Source organism: Salmo trutta, chromosome 26 (genome assembly GCF_901001165.1).
Source record: "Salmo trutta chromosome 26, fSalTru1.1, whole genome shotgun sequence".
Classification (NCBI taxonomy): domain Eukaryota; kingdom Metazoa; phylum Chordata; class Actinopteri; order Salmoniformes; family Salmonidae; genus Salmo; species Salmo trutta.
This window is the reverse complement of record NC_042982.1, coordinates 17,566,208-17,582,366: the sequence shown is the minus strand read 5'-3', so window position 1 is coordinate 17,582,366 and position 16,159 is coordinate 17,566,208. Positions and strand designations below refer to the sequence as shown.

The following is a 16,159-nucleotide window of genomic DNA, read 5'->3' as shown; positions in this document are numbered from 1 at the left end:
ATTCTGAAGGGGCTGTCTGTTATTTGTGACGCTGGTTGAAAGAGTGTGTGTGCGTGCGTGCGTGCGTAGGTGTGAATGCTTGCCTGCACGGAGATTGTTTTTACTTTAACCTTAACTTCTGACGGGAGACTAGCCAGAGGATATTGATCTGTGTTGAGCGTTTTATCAACAGAATTAGATATTTAATATACTCACCCAGGTGAAACTACAGCTAATGTCAATAGTGCACATTTTGTTGAAAGTTTTTACACAACTATAGTATTTTGAATTAGTAGACACCATTATGATCGTAACTCTGTGTGACGAGGAGACACTGCACACGAACGGAAAGCCAATGAGTGCGTCCCAAATGGTACCCTATTCCCTGGTCTAAATTAGTGCACCACATAGAGAATAGGATGCCATTTGGGATACATACAAAATCTCTCTGCGATCATATAGCCTATTATAAGAATTAACCATGAGCCCAGGAGGTGGAAGGGCTGTGTTAAGGCAGTGGGATCAGCCAAGGAGGTGGTAGGGCTGTGTTAACCAAGGCAGTGTGATCAGCCCAGGAGGTGGTAGGGCTGTGTTAAGGCAGTATGATCAGCCAAGGAGGTGGTAGGGCTGTGTTAAGGCAGCGGGATCAGCCCAGGAGGTGGTAGGGCTGTGTTAAACAAGGCAGTGTGATCAGCCCAGGAGGTGGTAGGGCTGTGTTAAACAAGGCAGCGGGATCAGCCCAGGAGGTGGTAGGGCTGTGTTAAACAAGGCAGTGGGATCAGCCCAGGAGGTGGTAGGGCTGTGTTAAACAAGGCAGTGGGATCAGCCCAGGAGGTGGTAGGGCTGTGTTAAACAAGGCAGTGGGATCAGCCCAGGAGGTGGTAGGGCTGTGTTAAACAAGGCAGTGGGATCAGCCCAGGAGGTGGTGGGGCTGTGTTAAGGCAGTGGGATCAGCCCAGGAGGTGGTAGGGCTGTGTTAAACAAGGTAGTGTGATCAGCCCAGGAGTTGGTAGGGCTGTGTTAAACAAGGCAGTGTGCTCAGCCCAGGAGGTGGTAGGGCTGTGTTAAACAAGGTAGTGTGCTCAGCCCAGGAGGTGGTAGGCTGTGTTGAGGCAGCGGGATCAGCCCAGGAGGTGCTAGGGCTGTGTTAAGGCAGTGTGCTCAGCCCAGGAGGTGGTAGGGCTGTGTTAAACAAGGTAGTGTGATCAGCCCAGGAGTTGGTAGGGCTGTGTTAAACAAGGCAGTGTGCTCAGCCCAGGAGGTGGTAGGGCTGTGTTAAGGCAGTGTGCTCAGCCCAGGAGGTGGTAGGGCTGTGTTAAACAAGGTAGTGTGCTCAGCCCAGGAGGTGGTAGGGCTGTGTTGAGGCAGTGTGATCAGCTCAGGAGGTGGTAGGGCTGTGTTAAACAAGGTAGTGTGCTCAGCCCAGGAGGTGGTAGGGCTGTGTTGAGGCAGTGTGATCAGCTCAGGAGGTGGTAGGGCTGTGTTAAGGCAGTGTGATCAGCCCAGTAGGCTCTTGGATCATACTTTCTGCTTGCCTGATGATGAATGTGCTGTATATTGAGTCGACATCACAAAATCAATAGTGTTCAAATTGAAACAGTATAGGGTTGTATTGATCTGCTGTGCTAAATCACAACGAGAAACCTTTGATGCAGCTCTGAGACAGCTCCCCTCCTCCTTCTTCACCCCTCCCTCCCTCCTCACCCCTCTTTCCCTCTTCCTCCTCTCCTCCCTCTCTCCCCCTCCTCCCATCACGGCACCCATTCAGTTTGAGCTTCACACTGATAAATCAAGTTGAAAATTGGATGTTAGAATTTTCTCCAGTGGCCCCTCCTCCCTCTGCTGCGACCCCCTGACCCCTGTCACTGGATTATAAAGTTCAGCATTGTCAAGAGAAAGGAGACATCAAGGCAAGGCTGATGATTTCATTCTAGAATATTACACAGTGTCTTTAACTACCAGTTTTAAACTATGATAATAACCATCCTTGAAAACAAGGCAAGTTTGTATTAATCCTCTTATTTACTGCTGTGTATGTCAATATCGTTTCTACTCTGTTTTCTCTTATAGTAATACTATAATATGTTGGCTTTGTTTTTATTGTTCTCATGAAATGGAAAGAACCTTTCACTCAGTCACATCTACCTCTGATCTACCTGCATTCTGCAAACTATCTTTTGTCACATGCATTTATTCAAGTTTGATACATACTGGGTTGTGTTGGTTAGAGCGTTGGACTTGTAACCAGAAGATTGCAAGATCAAATCCCCGAGCTGACAAGGTAGACATCTGTTGTTCTGCCCCTGAACAAGGAAGTCAACACACTGTTCCTAGGCCCATTGAAAATAAGAATTTGTTCTTAACTGACATGTCAAATTAAATAAAGGTAAATAAATAAATAAAAAATAAAAAAAGTGAGTAGTCTGCATCTCCATTGACACTAAAGGCCTCCCCTGTCCAACACTGTCTGCATCCCAAAAGGCACCCTGTTCCCTATATAGTGCACTAACTTTGACCAGAGCCCTGTGAACCATGGTAAAAAATATTACACTATATAGGGAATAGGGTGCCATTTCAGATGCAACCCAGGCATTCCAACATGTTCCAACATGGCCGTCTTAACAGGATGTAGAGCAGGTGGAAGCAGACAGACAGACATACAGACACAGACAGGACGTCCTTTGTTCCAAGGTGTCCCTGTTGACATCAGTAGCTGACTAAATCCCCCCCCCCCCCCCCCTACAGACCTTAACCCAACCTGACTGAGCTATCGATTGTCAACATTGCAACATTGCTCCTGTATAATTACTTTTTCGGTAGCGGAAGGAATGGAGGAGAGAGCGGTGGCATATATTGATCCTTGGTGAGGGGAGTGGAACGGGCGTTTCCCTTGACTAACAGAGAGTTTCATCTCTCAGTCTCTGATGAATGGCAACACTTTGCCTGTGGATAATAACTTAGTGATGGAATGGACCCTTCAGTCACTGGCTGCCTGGCTAAGCACTCCGCTGTCTCGCCTCGCTGGGTTATCCATTCTAATAGCAGCTCTGACGAGGAGGAGAGGAAAGATTGTGGGGGGGAGAGGTAGATCAAGGTCTCTCTGGGTCCTGTGTGAAGGTATATGGAGGACCAGTGAATATGATCCTGCTGAACATGATGGTTCATTTAGAAAATCAATGCAGCAGGAACCCTAACACAGCCTTGGGGATGTCTGTCCTCTGTATCGATGTATATTCAAGAGGGAAAAACAACATATTTTTACTGGTAGTGAAGTTCCTTTGTTTTAGCTCTTCTTTTTCTGTCCACTTTTATTTGTTGTTGAGCTATTGTACAGCAGCTCCTCTTTGGGGTGGAGTTAACCTTGCAGCCTGATAATTACCTCTGAAGGAGAGCTTTCACACAATCATCAGTTATAGGGGAGCAGAGAGAGAGAAGAGAGAGCTGGGAGGTGAGCCCCACCTCAGATGAAAGATTAATGGTCTACAGCGCTGGCAGGGAGGGGTTCAAACATTCTAAAACTCTGCTGTAGACTGTAGTGTCACTGTTACTGACTGTCACTGACTGCAGTCTCACTGTTACTGACTGTAGTCTGACTGTTACTGACTTTAGTCTGACTGTAGTCTGACTGTTACTGACTGTATTCTGACTGTTTCTGACTCTAATCTCACAGTTACTGACTGTAATCTCACTCTTACTGACTGTCTCTGACTCTTACTGACTGTCTCTGACTCTTACTGACTGTAGTCTGACTGTCACTGACTGTAGTCTGACTGTTATTGACTGTAGTCTGACTGTCACTGACTGTAGTCTGACTGTTACTGACTGTAGTCTGACTGTTACTGACTTTAGTCTGACTGTCACTGACTGTAGTCTGACTGTTACTGACTGTAGTCTGACTGTTACTGACTTTAGTCTGACTGTCACTGACTGTAGTCTGACTGTTACTGACTGTAGTCTGACTGTTACTGACTTTAGTCTGACTGTCACTGACTGTAGTCTGACTGTTACTGACTGTAGTCTGACTGACACTGACTGTAGTCTGACTGTCACTGACTAGTCTGACTGTCACTGACTGTAGTCTGACTGTTACTGACGGGTATTGATGGCAATCTTACTCTTAATGCGTTAACATGCATTCATTACACAAATTATCTTTTTTCTGATGTATTGTTAGGCTGTTTTCTGAATTTACACATTACTTTGAAAAATGAAAAATGATACACCATCCATGGCCATATGGTTTCCAGTTGCCTCGTGCTGATGTGCAGTTTTATTTAGCTGTGTCTGTCTGTTGATGTAGAAGAATGTGTCACCATGGTGATCAAAGACAGTCAGTGATATAGTACACTGATTGACAGACATTGTTTTGTTTCAGACTTTTTTAGTCAATTAGATGGCTGAATGTTTTTTATACCTGACCGGTTGAAACCTTTCTATCCGTAGGGATCCGTCATCTACGCTGTTTTGGGAGACGTTTGAAAGCCGATATTGAATGTTTCTGTATTGAATGTGTTAAAAAATATCAGTATAATACCGCATGTTTTTTGAGTGATATTGTCACGTCCTGACCCTTGTAAGGGGTCATTTTCTATAGTAGAGTGGTCAGGGCATGACAGGGGGTGTTTTGGGTGGTTTTCTTGCTTTCTGTTTCTATGTGCGTTTTCTAGATTTCTATTTCTATGTTGGGGATTATTAGGATGATCTCCAATTAGAGGCAGCCGGTTCTAGTTGTCTCTAATTGGAGATCATATTTATGTAGGGGGATTTCCTTTTGTATTTTGTGGGTTGTTAATTTTTGAGTAGTGTTTGCCTGCTCTGCGTTACGGCTTTTGTTGTTTTGTTATTTAAAGTGGTTGGTGTATTGCATTTAGTTTCACGAGCCAGTCAGGGAGCCAGTCAGGGAGTCAAGCGCGGAGCTCGACGCAAGATTCCGGAGAGAGGTACTGGCGTTAAGGGCACTGCGGAGTGGGCGTGCTGAGGAGCGAGCAATGGGTTACGGTGTGATGCGCACTATATTGCCCATACGCACTCACAGCCCGGTGCGGTCGGTGCAAGCTCCTCACCGGTGTAGGGCGAAGATGGTCACTGAGCCAGGAAGGAGTAGGCCTGCTCAGCATGCCCGGTCTCCAGTTCGCCTCCATCATCCGGTACGTCCTGTGCCTCCTCCCCGCACTCGCCCTGAGGTGCGTGCTACCTGTCTGGCGCCACCTAGGCCAGTTCCACGCATCAGACCTCCAGTGCGCATGCCCAGTCTGGAGTGTCCTGTTCCTGCTCCCTGCACTGGTTCTGAGGTGCGCGTCACCAGTCTGGCGCCACCTAGGCCAGTTCCACGCACCAGACCTCCAGCGACGCTCCTCAGTCCGGAGCCTCCAGCGACGCTCCCCAGTCCGGAGCCTCCAGCGACGCTCCCCAGTCCGGAGCCTCTAGCGACGCTCTCCAGTCCGGAGCCTCCAGCGACGCCTCCCAGTCTGGAGCCTCCAGCGACACTCCCTAGTCTGGAGCCTCCAGCGATGGTCTGCAGCCCGGAGCCTTCAGCGGCGGTCTGCAGCCCGGAGCCTTCAGCGGCGGTCTGCAGCCCGGAGCCTTCAGCGGCGGTTTGCAGCCCGGAGCCTTCAGCGGCGGTTTGCAGCCCAGATCCTCCAGCGGCGGCCTGTAGGTCGGAACCTCCAGCGGTGGTCGGCAGCGCAGGGCCTCTGGTATTGATCTACAGTCCGATTCCTCTAATGATCCACAGGTCGGTGGTACAGAAGCAGCGGGATCTGTGGGCGGAACGGGGGTTACACCCTGAGCCGGAGCCACCTCCGTTGCTGGATGATCGGGGGGAGAGGAAGGTTGTGGGTGTAGCACGAGAGCCGCCATAGACTTTTTCACCCTCCCTACCCTCCCTTTGTGTTTGGGGTTCTTTTTGTTGGATTTTGTTTGAGTGCAGTCGGGGTCTGCACCTTTGGGGGGGGGGGGTACTGTCACGTCCTGACCTTTGTAAGGGGTCATTTTCTATAGTAGAGTGGTCAGGGCGTGACAGGGGGTGCTTTAGGTGGTTTTCTTGCTTTCTGTTTCTATGTGGGTTTTCTAGATTTCTATTTCTATGTCGGGGGTTATTGGGATGATCTCCAATTAGAGGCAGCCGGTTCTAGTTGTCTCTAATTGGATATCATATTTATGTAGGGGGTTTTCCTTTTGTATTTTGTGGGTTGTTAATTTTTGAGTAGTGTTTGTCTGCTCTGCGTTACGGCTTTTGTTGTTTTGTTATTTAAAGTGGTTGGTGTATTGCATTTAGTTTCACGATTAATAACAAGATGTGGAACTACGAACACGCTGCGTTTTGGTCCGATCCTTCAGAAAGCTGTGACAGATATGGCGGGTTTCAGAAGTATAATGGTTTGGTAGATGATTTGTTTTTGAGAGACCATCATGCAGTACTTCCTAGGGTTGCAAAATTCTGGTAACTTTTCCAAAATTCTCAGGTTTTACAGAAATCCAAGTTGGAAAATCACAAGGGAATAAGCAGGAAATCCAGCATCCTCCAACCAGTATTTGTAGAAAACCTGAGAATTTGGGGGAAATTACCAGAATTTTGCAACCCTGGTACTTCCATGCTTACATTTTAGGACATGGTTAGCATGTCCCCAGAGCAGAATGGTTTAGTGTGTCATAGTAATACTGACCAGTGAATCATGTTAACAGTGACCCTAGCCTAAACCATTGACAGACCATAGACAATGAATAGCTTCCTCTCATTGGTAGATGGACAGAGTGTGGATGGAGGAGAGAAGAAAGACCATTTGTTCTCAGAAGGACTTAATCTGAGAGCTCTGGAGTGTGTTTAGTGTCAGTGTCACGCGGGGCTTGGGGGCGCAGAGTGTGGGGCTCGGGGCGCAGGGCAAGGCACCCCCTTCACAGGACAGGGTGTGTGTGGTGATACACTAACCAGTCCTGCCTCTTTAAATAGACTAGTCACTGATTACTGCTATTTATTCTAATTATCCTCCAGTCTCAAATGGAAGCATTTAAAGAGAATATAATTGTGTTTTATTGAATCTTTTTTAGTCCTCTCTGTCAGGACAAACTGGCTGATGCTGAAACCATTATAGTTCTGTTCTAATTAAAACGGGGGACCAGTACGGAGAAAAAAAAAGAAAAAAACTGTATGAAATGTATGCATTCACTACTGTAAGTCGCTCTGGATAAGAGCATCTGCTAAAATGACTAAAATGTCTAAAATGATAGATAGCGCTGTCCGAACTAAAACATGGTTAGTTCTGTTCTAACTGAAACATGGTTAGTTCTATTCTAACTAAAACATGGTTAGTTCTGTTCTAACTGAAACATGAATAGTTTTGTTCCAACTGAATGATCTGAAATATGAATAGCGCTGTTCCATCTGAAACATGGTTAGTTCTGTTCTAACTGAAACATGGTTAGTTCTGTTCTAACTGAAACAGGGTTAGTTCTGTTCTAACTGAACCATGGTTAGTTCTCTTCTAATTGAAACATGGTTAGTTTTGTTCCAACTGAATGATCTGAAATATGAATAGCGCTGTTCCATCTGAAACATGGTTAGTTCTGTTCTAACTGAAACATGGTTAGTTCTGTTCTAACTGAAACATGGTTAGTTCTGTTCTAACTGAAACAGGGTTAGTTCTGTTCTAACTGAACCATGGTTAGTTCTCTTCTAATTGAAACATGATTAGTTTTGTTCCAACTGAATGATCTGAAATATGAATAGCGCTGTTCCATCTGAAACATGGTTAATTCTGTTATAACTGAAACATGGTTAGTTCTGTTCTAACTGAAACATGGTTAGTTCTGTTCTAACTGAAACATGGTTAGTTCTATTCTAACTGAAACATGGTTAGTTCTGTTCTAACTGAAACATGGATAATTATATTCTAACTGAAACATGGTTAGTTCTGTTCTGAAACATGGTTAGTTCTATTTTATCTAAAACATGGTTAGTTCTGTTCTAACTGAAACATGAATAGTTTTGTTCCAACTGAATGATCTGAAATATGAATAGCGCTGTTCCATCTGAAACATGGTTAGTTCTGTTCTAACTGAAACATGGTTAGTTCTGTTCTAACTGAAACATGGTTAGTTCTATTCTAACTGAAACATGGTTAGTTCTATTCTAACTGAAACATGAATAATTATGTTCTAACTGAAACATGGTTAGTTCTATTCTAACTGAAACATGGTTTGTTCTGTTCTAACTGAAACATGATTTGTTCTGTTCTAACTGAAACATGGTTAGTTCTGTTCTAACTGAAACATGATTTGTTCTGTTCTAACTGAAACATGTTTAGTTCTGTTCTAACTGAAACATGGTTAGTTCTGTTCTAACTGAAACATGGTTAGTTCTGTTCTAACTGAAACATGGTTTGTTCTGTTCAAACTGAAACATGGTTAGTTCTGTTCTAACTGAAACATGGTTAGTTCTATTCTAACTGAAACATGAATAATTCTGTTCTAACTGAAACATGGTTAGTTCTGTTCTAACTGAAACATGGTTTGTTCTGTTCTAACTGAAACATGGTTTGTTCTGTTCAAACTGAAACATGGTTAGTTCTGTTCTAACTGAAACATGGTTAGTTCTGTTCTAACTGAAACATGGTTAGTTCTATTCTAACTGAAACATGAATAATTCTGTTCTAACTGAAACATGGTTAGTTATGTTCTAACTGAAACATGGTTTGTTCTGTTCTAACTGAAACATGGTTAGTTCTGTTCTAACTGAAATGTGTATAATTCTGTTCTAACTGAAACATGGTTAGTTCTGTTCTAACTGAAACATGATTTGTTCTGTTCTAACTGAAACATGGTTAGTTCTATTCTAACTGAAATGTGTATAATTATGTTCTAACTGAAATGTGTATACTTCTGTTCTATCTGAATGATTGTTCCTCCAGAGGGTTATGGTTCATATACAGTAGAACTATCTGTATTACCTCACTAGAAATAAACATGTTAGAAATAAACATCAGGACCATGGTCCAGTTTACCGCCGTGTTTGAAGAACACTCTGGAGTGAACACTCTTAACTGGGTCATTGACAACGTGGTCAGCTGTAATGCTTTGTTGATATAATGGTTTGTTGTTTTTCTAACAGAGATATGACCTTGATGGGGGGCAGCATACAACAGCCAGGCGCTAGAGATGGGATGTGTCTCAAATGGCACCCTATACCCTATATAGTGCACTACTTTTGACCAGGGCCCATAGGGCTTTGGTAAAATAGGGTGTAATTTTGGACGCAAACGTGGAGTGAGAAGGTGAGAATAACCTGACAGACTGGATACAGACAGTTTCTCCATCTCTGCTGCCTGCTTCTCTGTCTGTCTTTCTGAGTGGTAGCTAGTCATTGTAGCTGTGCTTTGACATACAGTGTTATAAGTAGTTATTTTAGCTGCACTTTGATGGACAGTTCAGTCATAAACAAGCCTCTAAGATTATCTGCAGGCAGCAAAGTGCAGGCCTGACAGACACCAAGTATTAGTATTAGCCTGCCCTATTCCTCCCTTCCTCTCCTCCTCCTTCTCTCCTCTCCGATGAATAATCTCAATGGAAAATGGGAGGAAGTAGAGTCGTGTCATTGGTGCGGAGTTAAGTCACTATATATAACTATACTTTACTACTATACTATAACTATACTATATCACTATACTATAACTGTCCCCAGTGTCAATACAAGTCTAGTTCATCACTACAAACCAGCTCCCACTGTCCTAGATTGGGCTGTATTTGTGCTGGAAAATTGTTTTCAATCCTTTTATTTCCCTCTTCACCGTTTTATTTTGAGTCATGGCTGTCAGGTTTTACTGCCTTTTACAAACAGAACACATTCCCTGTGGAGCGGGGGTGTTAAATCTGTCTCTGTCTCCACAGCCCCGAGACACACACACACACACACACACACACACACACACACACACACACACACACACACACACACATAAACACACACACACACACACACACATAAACACACACACACACACATAAACACACACACACACACACACACACACACATACACACACACACACACACACACACACACACACACACACACACACACACACACACACACACACACATAAACACACACACACACACACATAAACACACACACACACACACACACACACACATAAACACACACACACACACACATAAACACACACACACACACACACACACACACACACACACATACATGCATTCCGGAGATATGGGATTTGAATACACAGAGGAAAAAGGAGAGAAGATAGCCTTTTTACACATTTCTTGTGCTGCACCTATGATCTAAAAGCTTCTGTGAATAATGGCCACCATGCTTCCTCTTGGTTATCAGGTCTGGAAAATTAGCTTTTAAAATGCAGTTTGAAATCCATTTGTGTGATTGATGTGTGACAGGGCTAATAAATTTAGCCAGTTTCTGGGAGGCTTGGCCTCAGTCATTCTTTATGCCTGTCATGAATCCCCACTACGAGTGGAGAACAGGGGAGTGGAGAGCCAGTCAGTCCTCCTCACAGATCCCATTGAGATAAACTGGCTGTCACTGCCTCACACTTTACAGTCTCTATTGATGAAATGTTCAGTATATTCCAAGGATGCGCCTAGTCAAAGGATTTGATTCACTATTTTGTATTTACCCTCATATCATTTAGTAGTATTTGTCTGTTTCTACAGGTCTAATGTTAGCCTAACATCAATAGAAGACCTTAGCTGGCAGACATTTACTAAATCTTTGTTTTAGTATCAAACAGACTTTGTAACCCGCCTGGAGTACATCTGTGTCTGAAGCTGTTCTAGCATCACATTATTTCCCAGCATGCATTTCTCTAGCTCATGCATGAAATGAAGCTTTGTTGTGCTCATATTGGATTCAGCAAAGCAGAGAAGACATATAGCTTCAGATGCTGGAGAATATCAGACATGTCCTATTTGATGGATTTGAGTGAATTTATCGATGAGAACTTCACAGTTTTAACACCTCTCAGTTTGCAATCTGTCTTTGTGTCCTTCTCTCTCACTCTGCTCCAAATATACTCTTGGAATACACTTAGAATACCATCAATACACTTAGAATACCATCGGTACACTCAGAATACCATTAGTACAATCAGAATATCATCAAAATGAATACAATTACAATACCATCAGTACACACAGAATACCACACAGACTACCAAAAATTACAAATAAATAAAGATTTGGTCACACAAAAAAACAAATAAAAAAAACCCAGCTCCAAATACTTTCAATATCACTCCCAGACTGAGAGAGGAATGATGTCACTCTCTGTGTCTCTCTCACCTTGGCCTCTCTCTGGGGCTGTGTCCCAAAGGGCACCATATTCCCTATATAGTGCACTACTTTTGACCAGAGCCCTTAGGAGTCTAGTGTTTTAGATGTGTGTGTGAGCTAACTGAGTTAGCCCCCTATGGGAGCCATTCCCCAGAGCCCCCCAGCACCAGACCATCCAGTCTGCCTCCCACATAGCATTCCCTATAAGTGCACTTTAGACCAAGACCCATAGTATAGGGTGTGCATAGGGTGCCATTTGGAAGACATCCCAGACCACGCTCACTGAGCTGCCTGGCCCAGCCTCCTTAAGTACAGCAGGTTGGCACGAAGGTCCAGAACATGACTGGTGCCAACCACACGGTTTAGAGTATCACTGGCCCTTCTCCTCTCTCCCTTTCCTCCTCCTCCTCCTCCTCATCTTTCTCTTTCTCCTTTTCATTCACTACTAAACCACCTCCAAAGTGAAAGCATATGGTGGGGGATGAGGCTGGCGTGGGGATGAGGTTGGGGTGGGGGATGAGGTTGGGGTGGGGGGGTCAGGGGGAGAGAAATCATCATGTTTGCTTGGTTAATCAAACCTTGTAATGTTGGGGTTGGTTTGTTGAACGTTTGATTCGTATTAGCTAGATACAAATGAAAACATTTTTTTCTTGCAGTTTAGGTTGCTGTACACAAATGATTATCAAATCTCATGCATCATATGTGTTTAATGTGTTTAATGCGGTGCAGAGCAAATGTTCAAAGCAGCTCCTTCCTCCCCCACCGTGGTTGGCAGTCTATTTGTAGTGGGAATTAGGGGTTATAATCTGTAACAGTAATCTCTCATCTGCCTTCAGTGGATTTCCATTTTTCTGGCTGTGTAATCTAGCATTTACAATATAATTTACGTGGATTCGCCTCTCCACCTACTGACATCTCTGTTCTTCTGCTTCAAGCCTGCTGGGAGACTGACAGACAGGGGACAAGCTCTAGGCACACTGATACTCTGCACAAACACACACACTCACACACACAGTTGATTGATGCTTAACTGAGACTGAGCTCTCGTGGCTGTCAAAGGCCTGCTAAGTCTCCTGAGCCTTCAGCTTACTGACAGTTGTAGATATTAAATTCATATTATATTCATATTATATTCATAGAACGGTTTGGTGATGTGATCCCCTTGTAACAAGTTAATCTGTTTAGACTGACTCAATATTGGGGGGGACTATATAATGGTAGCCCTGGCTGCTAGCCAGATTGCCAAAGCTGGAGGTGGATTGGTAACTGGGCGGCTGTCTGGGTTGATGTTGTTCTTGTTTTTGGTGGTGGTAATACATTCTGACTGGATCATTTTTAAGGTGGAGGTGGAGGCATCATTTTAATATGGTTCTGTACTGGTAAAAGGAAAATAAAAGAGCCCTGGCTGAAAGTAGGTCGCTATACACTGAGTGTACAAACATTAGGAACTGCTCTTTCCATGACATAGACTGACCAGGTGAATCCTGGTGAAAGCTATGATCCCTTATAGATGTCACTTGTTAAATGCACTTCAATCAGTGTAGATGAAGGGGAGGAGACAGGTTAAAGAAGCATTTTTAAGCCTTGAGACAATTGAGACATGGATTGTGTATATGTGCCATTCAGATGGTGAGTGGGCAAGACAAAATATTTAAGTGCCTTTGGACGGGGTATGGTAGTAGGTGCCAGGCACACAGGTTTTGAGTGTGTCAAGAACTGCAACACTGCTGGGTTTCACACTCAACAGTTTCCTGTGTGTATCAAGAATGGTTCACCACCTAAAGGACATCCAGGCAACTTGACACAACTGTGGGAAGCATTAGAGTCAACATGAGCCAGTATCCCTGTGGAATGCTTTTGACACCTTGTAGAGTCAATGCCCCAATGAATTGAGGCCGTTCTGATGGCAAAGGAGGGTGCAACTCTCACGGTTGTCGTAAGAACGGGACCATGGCGCAGCGTGTGTAGAGTTCCACATCTTTATTCCAAAGTGAAACTTCAAGCAAAAACAAATAAAACAAATAAAACAAATAAATCAAATAAACGAACAACTAAACGTGACTACGTGGTGCACTGGCACAAACACAAAACAATATCCCACAAACACAGGTGGGAAAAATAGCTGCTTAAATATGATCCCCAATTAGAGACAACGATTACCAGCTGCCTCTAATTGGGAATCATACAAAACACCAACCTAGAAAATATAAACTAGAACCCAACATAGAAATATTAAACTAGACTACCCCCTAGTCACGCCCTGACCTACTACACCATAGAGAAACAAGGGCTCTCTATGGTCAGGGCGTGACAGCAACTCGATATTAGGAAGCTGTTCCTAATGTTTTATACACTCAGTGTATAGGGAATGTGGTGCCATGTGGGACACGGTCAGAGGAGCAGGAGGACTGTGTAGTTCCTCACTCTGGTCTAGAAGGAGAGGATGAAGATGAAGCACATGGTCCATTGATGTGACTGAGGATCTTCTCAGACCAAACTGTCATCTGCTCTACTTTAATCATCACTCTCTCCCTCGCTCCATATTTCTCTCCACAGCTCCATTTAGAGTACGTAAATGACTTGCAGTGATTTTCTACTTTTAGTTCCCCTTGAATGAAACACAAAGCCTTTGAAATGTGTCCAGCCAGAGCTGCACTTAGTAACCTGATGCTGGGCCAACTGCTTAATGGTTTGCATTAGCTGCGAGCAATAAAATTATCCTCCTTCCCTGGTCCTCCCTGCGAATGTTGGAATAATCATTTTTACAAAGATGGTTACCACATGCTGGAGCTGTTCCCTTCTTTCTCTCCGGTTTTTAAGGCTCTAATTCGCTGTTATTAATAATGAATAAAAATGCAATTTTCTTTTGGGTTGCCCCAGGGCCCTGGGAATCATTTCAATGAATATTTCAACACATTATTTTAATCATGGCTCCACATACACACAGGGAGGGAGTGTTCTCAGACCCTCCCCATCATTATTAAACCCCATGTTGCTGCCTCCCTCCCTCCTTCCCACCTTCCCTCCATCCATCCCTCCCTCCCTGCCTCCCTCCCTCCATGCCTCCCTCCTCTCCCTGCCTCTCACCCTCCTTTCTCTCTCTCTCCCTCCTTCTCTCCCTGCCTCCCTCCATCCCTCCCTGCCTCCTTCCCACCTTCTCTCCATCTCTCCCTGCCTCCCTCCCTGCCTGTGTTGAGAGTCCTACCTCTCTGATTTACAAGTCTTGTTAAAAAACATAGTAAAAAAGGAGACAAGCTGGGCCATTTAGACTTGTAATTTGATGCTGTATTTGTTAATGGCAGTGTTAGTGATTTATAGTGTAGTGGCTTCTGCTGCTGCTGCTGTGGGGATGGATCCTGGTGTGTGTGTGTGTGTGTGTGTGTGTGTGTGTGTGTGTGTGTGTGTGTGTGTGTGTGTGTGTGTGTGTGTGTGTGTGTGTGTGTGTGTGTGTGTGTGTGTGTGTGTGTGTGTATTCTAACCTGCTCTCAGTCTAACCTGTCTATCTCTGTCTTTCTCTGTCTAGCCTGTCTCTCTCTCTCTCTGTCTGTCTCTCAGTCTAACATGTCTCTTTCTCTCTGTCTGTCTCTGTCTGTCTCTGTTTAACCTGTCTCTCTCTGTCTGTCTCTCAGTCTAACCTGTCTATCTCTCGCTGTCTGTCAGTCTAACCTGTCTATCTCTCTCTGTCTGTCTCTCAGTCTAACCTGTCTATCTCTCTCTGTCTGTCTCTGTTTAACCTGTCTATCTCTGTCTGTCTCTCACTCTAACCTGTCTATCTCTGTCTGTCTCTGTTTAACCTGTCTCTCTCTGTCTGTCTCTCAGTCTAACCTGTCTATCTCTGTCTGTCTCCTTTTAACCTGTCTATCTCTGTTTGTCTCTCAGTCTAACCTGTCTCTCTCTGTCTGTCTCTCAGTCTAACCTGTCTCTCTCTTTCTGTCTGTCTCTCAGTTTAACCTGTCTCTCTCTCTGTCTGTCTCAGTCTAACCTGTCTATCTCTGTCTGTCTCTCAGTCTAACCTGTCTATCTCTGTCTGTCTCTCAGTCTAACCTGTCTCTCTCTGTCTGTCTCTCAGTCTAACCTGTCTATCTCTCTCTGTCTGTCTCTCAGTCTAACCTGTCTATCTATCCCTGTCTGTCTCTCAGTCTAATCTGTCTATCTCTGTCTGTCTCTCAGTCTAACCTGTCTATCTCTGTCTGTCTCTCAGTCTAACCTGTCTCTCTCTGTCTGTCTCTCAGTCTAACCTGTCTCTCTCTGTCTGTCTCTCAGTCTAACCTGTCTCTCTCTGTCTGTCTCTCAGTCTAACCTGTCTCTCTCTGTCTGTCTCTCAGTCTAACCTGTCTATCTCTGTCTGTCTCTCAGTCTAACCTGTCTCTCTCTTTCTGTCTGTCTCTCAGTCTAACCTGTCTCTCTCTTTCTGTCTGTCTCTCAGTCTAACCTGTCTATCTCTGTCTGTCTCTCAGTCTAACCTGTCTCTCTCTTTCTGTCTGTCTCTCAGTCTAACCTGTCTCTCTCTTTCTGTCTGTCTCTCAGTCTAACCTGTCTATCTCTGTCTGTCTCTCAGTCTAACCTGTCTATCTCTGTCTGTCTCTCAGTCTAACCTGTCTATCTCTGTCTGTCTCTCAGTCTAACCTGTCTATCTATCTCTGTCTGTCTCTCAGTCAGCTGAATGACTTCTGGCGTCTGGACTACTGGGAGGACGACTTACGGAGGAGGCGGAGATTCGTACGGAACCCCTTTGGCTCCACCCACCTGGACATCCCCTGCAAGACGCTGGACGACTATGGTTAGTCAGCATGCTCCTGGCTGATTGATTCATTGAATTCATTGACTGATTGATGTGTGGTTGAAAACTGTAACAAGCAACCCTAATTCAACC

General features: G+C 44.4%; 1 protein-coding gene across 11 annotated transcripts in view; it reads left to right on the top strand.

Annotated features, from left to right (window-relative positions):
• Nucleotides 1–16,159, top strand: part of LOC115163287 (neurobeachin) — a 284,645-nt gene that overhangs the window by 135,467 nt on the left and 133,019 nt on the right. For all 11 annotated transcript variants that reach the window (XM_029715046.1, XM_029715045.1, XM_029715035.1 and 8 more), the window contains one exon: nt 15,942–16,066. In XM_029715046.1, coding sequence (XP_029570906.1) covers nt 15,942–16,066 — 125 coding nt within the window. The remainder of the gene's footprint in view (nt 1–15,941; nt 16,067–16,159) is intronic.